A 16,190-nucleotide genomic window follows, 5' to 3' on the forward strand; every position below is an offset into this window, starting at 1 on the left:
GCCTCCAAAACTTCTGCCTGACAGTGCTTCCCCACGTTGATGTTCTTCAGAAAAAAATACATTAAAATTTAATGACAGACTATTGTCATGTTATGCAGCAAAACATATATTTATGCTGGAAAAAGGCCATTTATAACGATCAGGGCTTTCATATGTTGGCTTTACACTGTTAGGATATGGCTTCATTCTGAAGATGATCTTGCTTTTCCTATTGCACACTCGGAGTATATGACCATATCTTGTGTGATGGCAATGTGGCTTCAGGTAGTTTTTGAGTTTGGAAAACAGCATCAAAGGTATGGCATGCTCAGCAGGCACTATTGGCTGTTGGCACTAATAATGCAACATGAAGAAAAAGGAAAAAAAAAAAAAGAGTAACGTAGCTAAAAGAGATGACTGCGCTGCCCAGACTAGGCACAAATGAGCTATTTCCTAAATAATATTCTTTCATGCCTGATGGACTGCAATAGCTTTCTGTTTTTAGCTCTGTTGCTTTTGCTTCTCTTCCCATTCCCAAATTTCTTTCTCATTACTTCGGCTTATGTCTGGCCTAAGGTAGCAGCTGGTGTACACAAATGGCATATTCCCTACAAATCTTTCGGTGGACAGGGTTGCTGTAAAGTGGTCCTGTTCCCACTGCCACACTGGATGTCATCTTCTCCCGCTATCCATTCCATTCGCCTGTTCGCGTGGCTAAACGCTAAACTGCATCTGCAAAAGGATGTGACTTCAGGAAAAAATCCCTTAAAAAGGCAATAAGCAGGCCGCTCGCCGATGGGGATGGAGCAGCGCGGCGCTGCTCGGAGCGGGGCTGCCGCAGCCTCCCCGCTCGGGCAGAGCCTTCTCTTCCGGGGCGAGTGCTCCGGCGCCGGGAGACAATTCCTGCCTCCGCTCTGCCCAGCCCTGCTGCCGGGGAGCAGCTCGCCTTCAGCGCTCCGGCTCTAGCTGTACAGAGGGGGTTTTTTCACGGTGGAAAAGCCAGTTTAAGTCGGGCTGTTTCGTGCCTGCTCTGCCCTCTTGTTCTTGCTCCCTGGTCGGGGCTCGCTGTCCCAGTGATTGTGCGAGTGCAGCTGTTCGTGGCTTGAGCCATTGCATCAGTGAAACATCTGAGTGTTCCTGCGCGTGTGCTCGTGTGTCTGCGCGAGTAGTTTTGTGGAGGTTTTTTAAAATTTGTTTGTGTTTTTTGTTTGTTTTGGGTTTTTTTTCTTTTAAAGCTGGATCATCTCAGTAATTTGATTTATAATGTGGCCCACAAAGAGTCGAATTAGCACAGCTGAGGAGGCAGCAAACAGCGGCGCAGAGGTGGGAGCCAGCGCCTGGGCTGGGGGGAGGGAGCAGGAAACCCTTAAGCCAGCTTTGTGAGCAGAGAGAAGTGCGCTGTGGCTGTACAAATCCATGCCGAACACCTACACTCACCAGCCAGGAGACAGAACTGGAACAGACCGCAGAGCAGCCAGGCTCTTCAATTGCTGGAGATAAGGCTTTATCTTTAGGAAGAAAAGGGGTAGTCCCTTAATAAGCTCTTTCCCCCAGACGTCTGCTATTCTTTGAGACACCGAAATCGCAGGCTGTTTAGCTATTCAGAATATGATCGAGTGAATCCTACTGGGCTTACGAAGCATGTTGGTCTTTCAGAGCTGTTAAAAACGCTAATAATAACTGGTTCATGCCTCGGGTCTTTGGTGCTACTGTCAATTAGTGTCAGAAGAGAGATTTAAACAAATTATTTCTATATATGCTTCTTTCCCTTACGTTTTGTAAAGTAGACCTTCATGTCCAAGTGGACCTGTTTCAGAGACACCTGTCTGCATGTGTGGGCGAACTTGGGGCACAGGAAGAAAATGCTATCCTTGCCTTCATAGCTCTCTATATTCTTAAGTTAAAGGAGCTGCCCAGCTGCAGAGACTACATACAGGATTAAAAACTGTTCTCTGATCCTCTAGAAATTTTAATGTCATGGCTGAGTCACAGGAAAAAACACTAATACTTCCCAACAGGAGTAATTTTAGCCAATGATGAAAAAGCCATGTGTAATCTTCTACCTTCCCCTCTACCTTTGTGTCAGAGTTTGCAATAGTGAGATTTAAATCGTCATCACCAGTCTCCCAACTCACCAGCCTGTGATGTCTCATGTGTAGTTGGCCTCATAGAGAGGCCGAGCATTGCTGAATTTGATTATGTTTGTTTTATATTTTAAGTCTTTCTGTGAAGGCAAGAGACAGAACTGACCTGTAATTTAACAGATTTTTTTGTAATTTTTTTTTTTTTAATATTGGGGAGGCCTAATGTGACTTGGATTAACTGAAGCACTGGAAAGGGGGAAGTACTCTACACTATTCATTCTCATGACTTTAAAGAATAAAACTGAAGAATGAGGAGATGTCATTATTATGGAGGCACTTATAGCATTTTAATAGTATTTTCAGCATTTTCTTACCAAAATTTCAGTATTTATTCTTGGAGTACAGAAAAATTTTAATGGAAACATTTAAACTCATCTCATATTGCAGAATTTTTAAAAAATCCCTTTTGGAAATGTTCCATGCAGTATTAGGCCTTCTGTTCCAATGGTTTAAGGAGCAGAATAAAAATGAGTTTCAAATTTCTCACATTGTTAAAACCAACTGGAATAATTTAACTATTCTGACTTAAATTAAGAGATCTCTTAAATATGTATTTTAGATAATCATAATCCCATTAACATTACCACATCTTTTTTCTCCTATTATTCTTTCCAAATTCACATTCCTCTTGTCTAAAAGAAGTCCATAATTTATGTCAACAATTCTGAGGTATATCTTTCAAAATAGCTATTATCTGTTTTCAGAAGCATGGGTGCTACAAGGCACCTGCAATTTGTTATCAGTGTTAGGACTGGTTTCCCTGGTCTCAGTAGAATGGAATAAGTGGCCTGTTTTTATCAGGGTTTTGGAAGGCTTTTTTAACAGTTTCAACAAGAGCAGCTAGAGGTGGGTTTTGAAAGGAATAATTTTTCATAACAAATTCCAAATGCTAAAAAATAAGGTGAAAATAACAAATGCTTCTCTTCAAGGTTCATCATCGCACTAGAGCAACTTAACTAAGGAGACTTAGAAGCTAATGAGGCAAGAAGGAGTAGATATGAAAAATATAGAACGAGTCAGAAGGAAAGGAGAATTTGGAAGTATTTATTTAGGGGAATGAAATACCACTAATCTCACATTTTAAAAAATCTTCCACCTGGTTTAAAAATAATGCTACCTTATTAAACTGTTTATTTACGCCTGGTTTGTGAGGATACTTTGCATCTTTACATTTTGTTCTACAACCTTACAAGCAGGTAATGTTTTGAATTCAAAGTTGTTATTTTTGTGCAATAAAGCTTCAGACTTGAAAAGAAGGATAATGTAAATATACATGGCAACAAATTTATAATGTGGATACTAGCATGGAAAACAGAACAGATTAACAAAGTCAGGACGTGGGAAGAAACTGATCTGTACCAGGTTCAGTTGCTCTGGCCAAACAAAGCAGCTGATAAATTAACTGGCCCATGACTTTCTCTTTGCTTTGTCATTCTCTTGAAAACGACTTTTTTTTTTTTGGCTTTGTGATCAAGTCGAAGGAATCTTTTTTAAGATGGTAAGAACGAACAGTGCACCTTTTCGTGAAGGGTAAGTTAAAAGATTCTACGTTAGACGCTGTTAGCTAAATTATAATTTCCTAGCAAATGGATTTAGGACTCTTTTCAGAAAGTGGAGCCGGAGGCAGAATTGTGATCCTAAAAGCCCAGTGGGCATGCATATGGGATATGGAAACATGAGTTTAAATATCAATCTAATTAATATTTAAGTAGTTTATACAAAAGGGAACAGTTTAAATAGTAGAGAATACCTAAGACTACTCTATACTTTATGAGTTGGAAAATTGATAATGGCTACGTTGGTTCAAATCCCTACTCAGAATTGAGCACAGTGTATTTTAAAGCCACATCTTGATATTCCCATGGAGTATCCAAGGAAGCGCTCTACTGTACAGTGTTTCTGTAAATGGTAGCTAGCTCCTCTTAGGTAAATACAGGTGCAGATAAGATTGGCATTTGGGATTTCTTTTTCTTAAATTGCAAACCCTATTTTTAAAAATTTAGTTCATGGATGTTTTTGAGATGAGTGAATCTGTCTTTTCTTAAAAAGATTCCCATAAGTGAGTTATTAACCAGGCCTAGTTTCGAGAGAAATGAAACAGATGGGGTGTGCCGAGGAGTCCGCTCGTGCTAGAGAAGTGATTTAATGACGATAATTTGTATTGTTCGGCCATTAAGTTTCCATCTAATTTCTCATCTAGCGTCCCAGGTGAAACATTTCACATTAATTTAAGCAAGGAAAGAACAAAAGGTCGGGGAAAAACACTTTAAAAATCGGGTTGATTTTGGTTTTCTAACAACAGGGTGGAGAGATTTTAGGGTAAAATAGGTTACAGGAATCAAACACGCCCGTAAGGAGTTAATGAAGACAGAAAATCAAAAGACGATTTAGCGCGCGGGGGACCCGCTAGCCCCGCAGATACCGGGCTTACACGGCCACCGCGGCAGCCGCGAGGGACCGCAGCCATGCCCGTGTCCCGCGTCCCGTGTCCCGCATCGCGTGTCCCATGAACCGTGTCCCGCGTCCCCGCTCCCGCTGTTCCTGGCGGGAAGAGCGCGGGCGGGGGGAAGGGCGGGGCGCGCTGTCCGCGCGCACGGCTCGCGCCCTTCCCCCTCCGGCCTCTCCACTGCGCGAGCGCCGCCGGTTGCCGGGGCGCGTGACGTCACGAGCCGCGGAGGCGGCGATTGGCCGGGCGGGGAGCGCCCCCCCCACCCCTCCCCCGCCGTGGGACCGCCGGGGCCGGGCCGGGCCTCGCGCGTCTCCTCAGTGCGGTGCGGCCGCCGCGGTGAGCGCGGCCTCCGCGGAGCCTCCCGGGCACGTTCCCGCTCCGCCGCCGCTCCGCTGCCGCCACCGCGGGCGGGGGTCATGGCCCGCCTGCGGCCCGCGCCGCGCCCTCGGCTGCTGCCGCTCCTGGCGCTGCTGGTGCTGCTTGCGCCCCGCGCCCGCGCCTGGGACAGCGGCGACCTGGAGCTCTTCGACTTGGTGGAGGAGGTGCCGCGGAACTTCTACGATTTCCTGGGGGTGCAGCAGGTGAGCGAGGGGCCGAGCCCGCCCGTCGCCGTCCCCTGCCCTAGCCCGTTCCCGCGGGCCCTGCCGGGCCGGTCGCCGCCGCCCGGCTCCCCCGGCACAGCTGCCCGGCTCCCCCGCCGGCCCTCGGCCGCTGGCCTGGCGCTGTCACCCTCCTCCTGCCCTGGGCCCCCGGGGATCGGGGCCACGCGTCTCTCCCTTTCCAGCCTCCCCTTCCCACCGCGGAGGCTCTGCTTTGCTTCAGGTACTGCTCTGTTGCTTCTCCTTCCTGCCCCACCATGAATCACCTCTCCCACTGTACCTTTGTGTGTTCCTACTGCCTGTTGCTTTTCTGAACATATCTCATTTTCTCCAAATGCATCTACAGCTAGATAAAAGTAGCTTCTGGGCTTTTCACACTTCCCATTCATATCGCCGGTGTGGCAGTTTCTCACCTTTCCCTCATTCTGCATAGCTGCTAGTTCCTTATCTTAAGATTGTGCATCACCATGTGTTGTGGCTCATATTTTCTCTCACTCGTGCCATGTGGTAGACTGTGACCCTTTGCTGTGTTAATGGCTTGTAGATTGTTACATTTGTTTACTTTCCATGTATCTTGGTTATTGTGCATGGTTTTCGCCTCTCTTTCGTAAGTAATACCTAAGGCTATCTTAAATAATTTTTAGAGTAATTTTTCATGCCAGTGTGGTCAAGACAGGAACTCCTGTCAGGAACATTGTTATCCCATGGTTCTTGTGTACATATTTGATGTGGTTGCTGGTTTCACTGCCACTTGGCATCTTCAACTTGTATCACTTGTCTGGGCTCCCCTGTGGTGCCCTTTCTTATCTCTAGATGCTCTGCTCTGTGTGTGACCTTGCTCAGTGTCTCTACGTGCATCTTAACAATTTTTTTTTTTACTTTCTTCCAGTCAGTATTCTTCTCCTCAATAATGAAATACACAATTCTTTATATGCTATTACTTCACCCAGAGTCTCTAAGACACACTTTGCTCTTTCTCTGTCTCCTAGTACATTCTGTACCCCTAGTACCTTCTCTCTCCAGTGCTACATTCTGGTGAGCGATCCTATTTAAATGCATTTCCCTGCCGCTTTGAAGTTTATTCTGATGTAGTTCTTGTAGATTTTGAGAGTAATGACTGTATTTTCAGGTGCATTTCATTAAGGCCATGTCTAAAAAGAGAGGGAAGATATCTGCAATATATAAGGGTCCAGTTTTGGAAACTACTGGCTGTGGTTGTTCTGACTCTGTTTCATCTCTTTCTTTCCTTCAGTCCTTCTTAAGCATCCAATGTTTTATACTATGGAATACCGTCATCTATACAACACAGCAAGCACTTTTATTCATGTTTCATTTTCAAGACCCTAAAAATCTAGATGTTAATTCTCAAAGACAATTTTAGTGTTAGATGATGTAGGATGCAAAACTCTGCTTCTGTTAAGTGATGTTCAGGTCTGGTATGCAACTGTTCGTTAATGTCTTCCACAATCTGTACCTTGCCCTGTGTGTTTAGCAAAATGTTAATTTTAACAAGCAAGTATTCTTCTAGTTCACATTTCTACTCCTAGTCATAATGGAAAACTTGTATCACTTGCAGTGTGAGAGCAAGGAGAAAGTTGGTTGAAGTGCAACACAAATGAAACCAAGTGTTTTTTTGTTTAAAGTGTACTTTTGTTTAAAGCCATCGCTCATAGTGTCATTATAGCCAAGATTGGAAGTGTACATAGTGCTGATACTTTACGCATGGAGCAGAATAAACCTGTGAGCGGAATAAGGGAGTATGCAGTATTGGAAGTTGAGCTTCAATAGCAATTTTTCAGATTGGAAAATGCTGTGTGGATTTACAGGTTCTTTCACACTGTATTCTTTTTTCCTGCTGTTTGCTTCTCAGGCTCTGACCTGTATCTGAAACTTCCAGCACGGTCCTCCTGTCGTTCTGAAGGGATGTTGTCTTGCAGTGGCTCGCTAGGCAGCTGCTGCTGTGTAAGTTACCTTATGAGAAGGGTAATTGGTCTTGTGCCAGCATCAAGGGATGTGCACAAATCTCAAGTGTGTTGTATCCTGCCCTGGATGTCTCAACACAAAGCTGTCTTTTGCCACAATGTCTCTGTGTAATGTTTGCACGTTTCTTTAGGTCTTGTTCTATTTTTTAATATTATGGTTTAATGGAACTTGTTCATTTTGTACGTCATTATTGTTTTAGTTGGGATGCTTTTACTATTGTGCTGTAATTTCACTTTTTGTCATTCTGATACGAGAGGTTTCCTTCCCTGAGTTCAGGTGGTTTTCTTGTCAACAAGAGTTGACTGTGTGTGTGACAATAGCCTTTTATGGCCACGCCTTTGAACTGTTCAATTATCTTTCATTCATCAAAGCTTGCTTTTCCTCCCACTCATTCCTATTTAATTGCCTTGTATCATGTCCTGATAATCCCTTCTTCCTTCATGTACTTCTGGGAGAGGGACTACTTCTCCATTATGCAGGATCTAACTTCTGCATCTGAGATATGGATGCTCAACTGTGTTTGTTAACAGTAGTGTATCAGGGCTGCTAGATTTCTTCTAAACATGTCATCTTGTGTTTTGAAAAAATATAGGGAATGACTCCAATGCTTCCTTAACGCATTAAAGCAGCTTAGGTTTTGATGGGAGAATTGTGGCACTGATTGTTGAACCCATACACTATGTCAGAAGCTGATGTTGACCACAACTGACAAGATGCAGAAGGCATTGTGGGAAGTGCTGTAGCTCTCAAACATGCTTTAGTGAAGTCTCTGGTGTGTGGATTTTTTCACTCCAATTGGAGAGAGAAATTATTGGGGTTTTGTTTTGTTGCTGCTCTATGCTTGCAGGAATATGGATTTTGTGTTTTGTCATTTTGAGGGCCTTGTGGAAACTTCCTGACATTGTCAGGTAACTCATCCAGCTCAAGTAATGTGTTAGGTTTGAGCTGCCTGTAGTGTTTTCTGATATCAATGGCAGAGATAGAGGATGATCTAATCAAAGTGATTGTGTGGTTCTGAATGTGGAATGACTAAGAGTAAGACTGTGACTGTTTTGGCTGTTGAATAACTGACTTTTGCTCCTGATTTCAAATGGGCATTGACTGAGCAATCTACAAATACTCATGGAAATAGCTGAGGTTGGAAGGTCCCTTCTTGTCCAACCTCCAAGTGTTAGGGCTAAGCACCTAGATTAAAAAGTATCTGATTTTTATACAAGGACACAATCTATCTATTTGGGTTTTTCTCAGATCTAATAGTAACATAGCATGAGGAAGTCTTGCATTGTTATATTATTACTATTGCTGTTCTGATCAATGTGGGAATTGTTCTACCTTCCCTTTCTTTGGTGGTTCTTAAATTGATGATGTATTTAACTTAAATGACTCATTTAAAACATTGCTGTTTTCAAGAAGTTTGACCTAGCAGAATGGGGATGTAACCTTTGGCTTGAGAAAAGATTGCATTTCCCTATCCCCCAAGTGATTACTGAAGAAAATAGAATCATAACCTCTTGACAGATCTGATGTAATACTAATTTCAGTAATCACTTCAATATAGCCGGTTTCAAACCAATAAAGGAATCAGGACCAAATAGCATTCATCTGAAAACTCAGATGAAGGAGCAGAATTAAACCAGAGGCTATGCAGACTCAGTAATATGATGGCCTGTTACCTGAGAATGAGAACATAAAAATGCAGTGTTAATGTTTTGGAAAAATTCCAGGAAGATCTGAGGAGCTACAAGCTTGTATGGTGGACAAAGGAATGGATCAAGTTAATGTTGTCTTACACCTTTTAATCGTTGATACCTTCACGAATATGATATGCTTTGGATAAATCAACCTTGCATCAGCTAAACCTGTGGATCTCCTTCTCAAAATATGCTTCTGACTATAACTTGTTAATATGGCTTCAAGGGAATTATTTGTTTTTCCACTTTTTTTGCTTGTAGCCAGGAAGGCACTACAAGCCTCTGAATGTCTTTTGAAACTTTGTGATACAGTTCTTGGATACAAAGGATATGAAAAATAAATTTTTAGGTAATGTTTGTGAAGATGTATTAGAGTGCATGAGCTGTATTGCTGGAATTGAGCTGTGTGGAGCCGTGTGTTGTGTGTCAGGACCAAGGAAGGTCTGCATAAGGCTTTGGCTTTCACTGGTAATCACATAAGGAAAGGGGTTGATGTTGAAAGTTCTGCTAGGCCTGTGCAGTGTAGGGAAACAAACACAGAAAGGTTCTCTGAGCACTCTTTGAGGTAATGGAGGAGGCCCTGAGAACTCAGGTTCTTGAGGGAAAGTTAACAAAGTAGGACTTGCTGGCCAGCATGGTAGATAAATATATAACCTGAAAAATGTTGAGAGGGATATTTTCTTCAGTACTGGCTTATGCCTTTCTTATGGCACATGAGCTTTATATTGAACCAGGCTCTCATGTGTTCACGTGGCTTTACTGTAGAGAACTAAGAGCATCATATCCACTGCAAGATGATGGTTTGCTAGATGATGCTGCAGCACAAAGTCAGAACTGTGTGTACAGAACCTCATTTTGGTCTGACAGCCTGTGAGACATTGGTATGTTGGCAACTCCAAGAAAGTGCATGACATGAAAACCAAGGAGTTGGATTTCCATGGCTGTGGGAAGCCACAACCTCTCCAGATGATGTGGATGTGTTGGGCTAATAGGCTTCTTTCAAGAACGCTGGAACAGATGAGCTGTTGTGTACTGTGTCAAGTAGCAGGATCTGACAGGGTTATGTCTGTAGAATGCAGTGTTTGGTGCTGCAGAATTGATGTCCATACTGTTTGCATTTCAGGGATTTTTAATTTTTTTTTCTTGTTGTTGAACTAATTCCAGGCTGGCTGCATAGACTCAATGCCTGTTTGTGTTGAACTCTTGGTTTCACATCTGATGGTTCAGTTCTCTCTGAAAGGAATCCTGTTAACCCACTCCAGGACTGCTTAATGTGCAGTCAGTAGGTACAATAAAGAAGTTTGCTTTACACATGCACTCTTGGGCTGCACTAAAAATATGAGGTAGCTGCACCTTTAAGACTATAGTTTCTAGTAAATGGCTGACACTGAATTTTACCTCTTGGTATTGCTCTGGAAGAAGAGGGATGAACACCACAACGACTGTGTGGCTTTTATGGTATTATCAAGTGTTACTGGAGATGGAAGAAAATTCTCAGTAGGATGTTTCTATGTGGTCTATTTTATGCAAGTGCATTGTCTGATGGCATGCAATGAATACCTCACCACAGTTCAAAAGTTGTGAATTTCTATGTTATATAAGTAAAGTGCTTGGATGTAGATTTAGTAACCTATTTTCCGGAAATAATGGCAATCTTGGAAGTTGTCAGTGTGGCTTTGTCTGGCCCTGCTGCAGTTCTGGCTTTGAATGGGTTATTGTCCAGAAAAAATCTACATGAAACTATTTTTCCTATATAACTTCTGGGGAACTTCGAGTGTATAGATTGGTCCCCTCATGTGGGAAGAAACAGCCCTCCCTCATGTGCATCTGTCCAAGGAATACTCTTAAGTCCTCATCAAGAACAGCCTGTACCCATGCAGTTCTGTCTTTCCTGGCAGGCAAGGTACACATAATAAAAGCAAGGAAGGAGGGAAATAAGGAGAGGTAGCCTGGAAACTCAGCAGTTTGTTCTTCCCAATGACAAGCTGCATCGCTCTCCATAGACATATATTGGTTGCTCTTCTAACACTTCAGACTGTTCTCCTCCCTGCTGCTTTTTAAGGTTAATGTATGTGGGTGCAGTGCTGCTAAAATCATGGAGTGTGCATCATCTGCAAACGTTTTAGCAAAAATCTGGGTTAGTGACAGTGGTTCAGTCTTCCAAATTTTGGAGGTATCTGATCAAGTGAGACAAAACTTCGCTTGCATGTGATTATAACATCACTTTTTCAGATGATTGTGTCAAAACTATGAGCTGTAAGCTATTCTTGCTTTGTTTTGTAAGATTATTTTGTCTTGCATGGCAAGTAAGATATTCACTGTGACCTTCAAAAGTGTTGTGCTGTGAAATGACATGGACCCATGTAGCACCTTTGTCTCACTCACTTCTGACAAAGCAAAGTTGTTTGGCTAGTAATTAAACATCGTGTCTAATGTCTCAGCCTGTTTCAAGGTTGCTTTCTACTTCTTGTTCAACGTATACGTTAAGGAGATCTAAATTGGAAGGCATTAGATTTTAACGCACTGTCAGTTGCAACATCAGCGTTCTCAGTTAGAAAGATGAAATGTTTCCATTTTCTTGCTCCAAGCTTTCAAAAATAATTAACTTCCATAATACACAACTGGGTGATAGTAGTAGCAGACCTTTATTTGGACACTGAGGGATTTTAGTAATTCTTGAAACTGTATTTCTTTTAACCACATGAATATGCTGTTGGCATTGAGGCAGTAATTGTCCATTGCACTGGTTCAAACAAAAATAGCATCAATAGAAAATCCAGTTTTGTTTCTGGTGGCTTTAGCTGTAATGTCAGTTGATTCCATAAAAGTAATTGTGTGTTTTCTCTCAGTATGTTACTGGGACACAGTTCTGCATGCCTAGATGATTTAAAACTTCCTTTCTGAATCTCTTACTTGTAAATTATACATGGAACTGAGATTTTCAGCAGTTCTGGAAACTCTGCTTGTCCCAAAAGATGTTAATTATTAAGGTTGTGTGAAGTCATCATTGAGATTATTCACTTGGATCCTGTAGAACAAAGTTGTTTTGATTTTGAGTAGTTTAATGGCTTGTAAGAGTCACCATAGGGAAGTGCTAATGATAACTGCAGCATTTGTAACTGGAAATGGTGCAGGATACAGGTTTCTGTGTGTTTTGGGGTTTTTAAAAATTGCTGAACTTACAGGTAAACTGCTGACAGATAATGTATTCTATTCTGTAAGTGCCCTGCCCTTATCTCTTTGTTCACTCTTGTTGCATATAAAAATGATTGAGACATCTAGACATGTAAAGCTTGTATTTTCCATAAAAATGGCTTTTCTGCATTGTTGCCTATTAAATTTCTGCTTGGATTTTGTCCAAAATTTTTTTTCTTTCATTGTTGTCTCCTTTTTCCAAGACACTAAAGTGCTTTGGAATCTACCAATTTAAGTAGTTTTAAAGACACTTACTCTTAACTTTCCCTGACAATTCATTCATGTAGTACTTTCCTGATTTCTTACAGGTTATCTTTTTCTTCTCTCTTTCTGTTTAGGAGGACATACAGCAATAGGAAATTACTATGTTTGGGACCCAAGGGAACTGACAGTATGTAAAGTGCAGTAAAAAGGATAAAACAAGCAGTCTTGAATTTGTTTGGTTTTGGGTTTTTTTGTTTTTTTTTTTTCTGTCTGCAGCAGCAATAATGTTTCAACTCTTTTTCTCTGTACTTCTTGCTTCAGTCATCCTTTAAGGATGTATCTGTAATAGTTTGATCTTCAAATTGCAGAAATAAAAAATGTTTGGTTTTTTTTTCCAAGTAGTTCTGTGTTTGATCTGTAATTCATTGAAGGGATTGACCAATTTCTTAGTGTACAAGTGTAGGTAACCTGTGCTGGTGGCCTTTAGTGCTTACAAAAGGCTCTACATTTTATGCTTGTTCGAAATTCATCTCCTTTGCTGAAGTTCTAAGTATGTGCCCATGTTGGTATCTTAAGCAGCTACGTAATTGATCTAACATGGAATTTGTAAACAACTTCCCAGTGGGCCTTTTACTACCTGACTGCTGTGGATTGTCTGTAAAGCTATGTAAAAAAATCGTAGAGGCAGCCCTAATTTCATTCTGTTGAATGATAAAGCTTTTATGCTCCATCTAGAATCATTTTACAATTAAGATTAACATGGTTTTCTAATCAGATCTAGAGAAAACTGTAGCTTTAAGGGAGATATTTGGAGGTATCTATGGTGCTATTTTAACTTTTAGTATGTGGTAAAATTTAAAAAAATAAAATGAGAATTCAGCATATAAGATGTTCCTTAATTGGCTTGGTGCTCCTTGTGCTCTCAGCAGAGCTGGTAACAAAGAGTCTGTGGTGCTGTTGCACAGCTGAGCCAGTAAGAATGAGAGTATAAGTGATAACAAAGGGGTTTTTTTTTGTCTCTAAGAATGGGACTGATAGACATTAATTTCCTCCTTTTATTCATTTTAATATCTGAAATGTTTTGGTGTTCCACAGAATCCTAGTGGGCTAACAAAATTCATGCAGCTTATGAAAAGCTGCAGTTTTGCTTTTGATTTGCTTCTTAGTCTTTGTGCTTTTGCTTAGCTGGATGCTGTGCAAGTTCGAAGTTTGCTTCTCTTTTGTTTTTTTTTCCTTTGCAAAATTATTGAGTTGTAATTTTTACAACAATTGTAAAATTGTTGAGTTTCCCTAAATTATGAGGTTTGGGGTTTCTGGGTTTCTTTTGCTTATTGTTTGTATACCAGTCTTGTTTGGATGTAACTAAGTCTGTATAAAAGTGATTTGTAAACAGTCTCACATACGTGGCAATGTGTTGTACACGTGGCTTGTGTTACACAGTAACAATTTAAAGCAGGATTGTGTGTTCCTGGGCTCTCATCTGAGGGTTTGCTTAAGTGCAGACTTCTTAAATGACCTGGTTGCAGGCCTTGCAAACTGTTCTTACTGATGTCAAATGAACAGTGGGTGAGAAATGAAGAAAGTTCATATGCAGTCTCTGATAGATCTGAAACTCATTTTATCAATGTTAATCTGGAAAATCTGTGGAGGAAACCAGAGGATGCATAGGAGCTGTTGAAATAAAGTCACTTGGGAAATCCTCTTATGACTGAAGAGAGAAGGAAGAACTAGAGAAGTCCTGCCATAAGTGCTGTAATTATGAAATACTGCTGTCTCAAATACTGTACTTTCACTTGTTGAAGGAAGCATTCAGTGCTGTTGAGGACAGGACAAAGTTGTGAAACAGCCTTATTGCACTGATTTGGGTTGAATCGCTTCTCCATTAAGGGACAATGATTGTTTTTACCTACCCCTAAAACTATTGCAATTTATTTTTTAGTGTGATTGATCAATGCTTTATTAAATTTTATTTTTTCACTAAATTGGTTTTGTCAAATTGATCAGTTTTAATTCCATTTTATCAAACTGATTTAGACTAGCTTTTTTATTCAATAATCACCATTTCAAACTCAGTGACTTCTCAAGTGTTCTTCTATGGGTTATAAAGGTTGTGATGGGAGAGTAAAAGAATTTGTCTGCCCTTGAACTTTGTGACAGTCTAAGTCATATTATGAATTGCTTTACTGGATGTTGTGTCTAACAGCAGCTGCTAAAATGTTATAGTACAACAAGGTCTGTAAAATTTAATCCTATATGGAAGCCTCTTCCCATTTCCTATTAAGATTTCTTAAAAATCATATTTAATTAATGTATTTCTTTCAATTTATTAGAAGCTTGAAATAAATGTGTTTTCCAGTCTGGGTCTACCTATCTATTGAATAAAAAGTATTTATTCTGTATATTGTAACTCGTGTGGCTTGTAGTTTCTGTTCTACTTCAGAATTTTCTATTTCCACTTTAGTAGCCTTTCCACACTCCATCTAAGCCAACAACATTCAAAACAGAGCAATAAATTCGAATGTTGGCTTGTGTCTGAGAATGGAGTTTCCATAGTTGAAATACACATTGAAGGGATCAGCCAATCAGTTGTTTTTTTGCAGCTTATGGTGGTGAAAGAACTAACTTCCTCCGTACATAAGTTTTGTACTGTATTTGAAAATAAATAGTAGCTGACTTACATTCATTCTCACTTATATAGTAGAGTTCCCATGCTGGAGCACACCATTAGTCCATTTAGTAAATATTTTTGGTCTTTGTGTTTTCTGGTTGAGTAATACTAGGTGCTTAATTAGAAAGCAGTTGTGTGAGCTTTTGGTTTTGTTTTAAAGGAAATAAAAATGAAACTAGTTGTCTGCTGGAGAGACAGAGCCTTAAGCTATCAAGGAGTTACTGACTTAAGAATTTAATCAATCATGAGTTTAGCCTTTCATACACTTATATTTACTTTTCCTACCTACAAACGGATATGATCTGTAGACACCTTAATTTTCTGGAGGAGGTGCAGATCTCTGTTTAGTGAGCTTAGATTAAAGGACAGTAGCTGGTGTATCAGTTAAAAATAATGTGATTTTAAATCACTTAAGAATACTAAACACGCTTGCCTTGTCTGGGTTGTAGATGTTTAATAATAGTCTGGAGTTGTCTTGAGCAGTGCATCCTGATGTCTGTGAGAGCCTGTTTCCATTATTCCATCATCCTCTTGCTCTCCAGTTAGAGCAGTCCTCCATGTCATCCATAAGCTCCTTGGATACTTTCAAGCAATGCTGAATGCTATCAATGTGCTGTCTGGTTTCTACTCTTGTTTCTTATTATTTATGCACTTCTCTATTATCCTTGCACTTCTTTCTTTAGTAAAAGCAGTAAAGCCAGTGGCAATAGATGGTGTCACTAGGGAGCACATGTAACCTAACCATGTTTTGCAGTCCATTTGCCCCCTGTACCTTTCAGCTGCCACAGTTTTTGATTAACAATGATCAAAGGTACATTCCTGGTGGTACCTTTCAGTCTGGTGCTGTACAGTGGATTTGTAGAACTGTCAGCAATGTGTCTTGGATCACTCAGTGATTTATAATTGCCAGCTGCAAGCTCTGCTCTGTGTAGGAAAGGTATAGTTTAAGGCAACAGTCTTACCTACACTAAATCTGATCTCTCACTTTTTTGCTAGATCACTTGGTTTGGTATTCCCTTGCTTGTGTCTGGTACCTACCCAAAACATTTAGTATCACTGCATGCTTGGCTCTTCACGTTGTCTTTGAAAACGCTGAATGAAGCCAGTCCCAGCACCAATCCCCCAGCAGGAGACCTTTCAGCTGCCTCTTCTCTGCCCTGAAGACTGGCCATTAGACCTTGCTTTTTGTATCCTGTTCATTAATTTTCTATTTGTAAGACTTTTTCCTCCCATCTTGTGTTAAGTTAGTCACTTTAATAGCCTTTGGTATGGAACCTT

At 40.9% G+C, this 16,190-nt stretch overlaps 1 protein-coding gene across 1 annotated transcript in view; it reads left to right on the plus strand.

Moving 5' to 3' along the window:
- Positions 1-4,817: 4,817 nt before the first annotated feature.
- DNAJC1 (DnaJ heat shock protein family (Hsp40) member C1) overlaps positions 4,818-16,190 on the plus strand; it is a 108,551-nt gene continuing 97,178 nt past the window's right edge. The window contains exon 1 of the mRNA XM_014882147.2: positions 4,818-5,153. Within this exon, the coding sequence (XP_014737633.2) occupies positions 4,989-5,153 (165 nt within the window). The 5' untranslated portion in view covers positions 4,818-4,988. The remainder of the gene's footprint in view (positions 5,154-16,190) is intronic.

Source organism: Sturnus vulgaris, chromosome 1, assembly GCF_052056855.1.
Source record: "Sturnus vulgaris isolate bStuVul1 chromosome 1, bStuVul1.hap1, whole genome shotgun sequence".
NCBI classification, from domain to species: Eukaryota; Metazoa; Chordata; class Aves; order Passeriformes; family Sturnidae; genus Sturnus; species Sturnus vulgaris.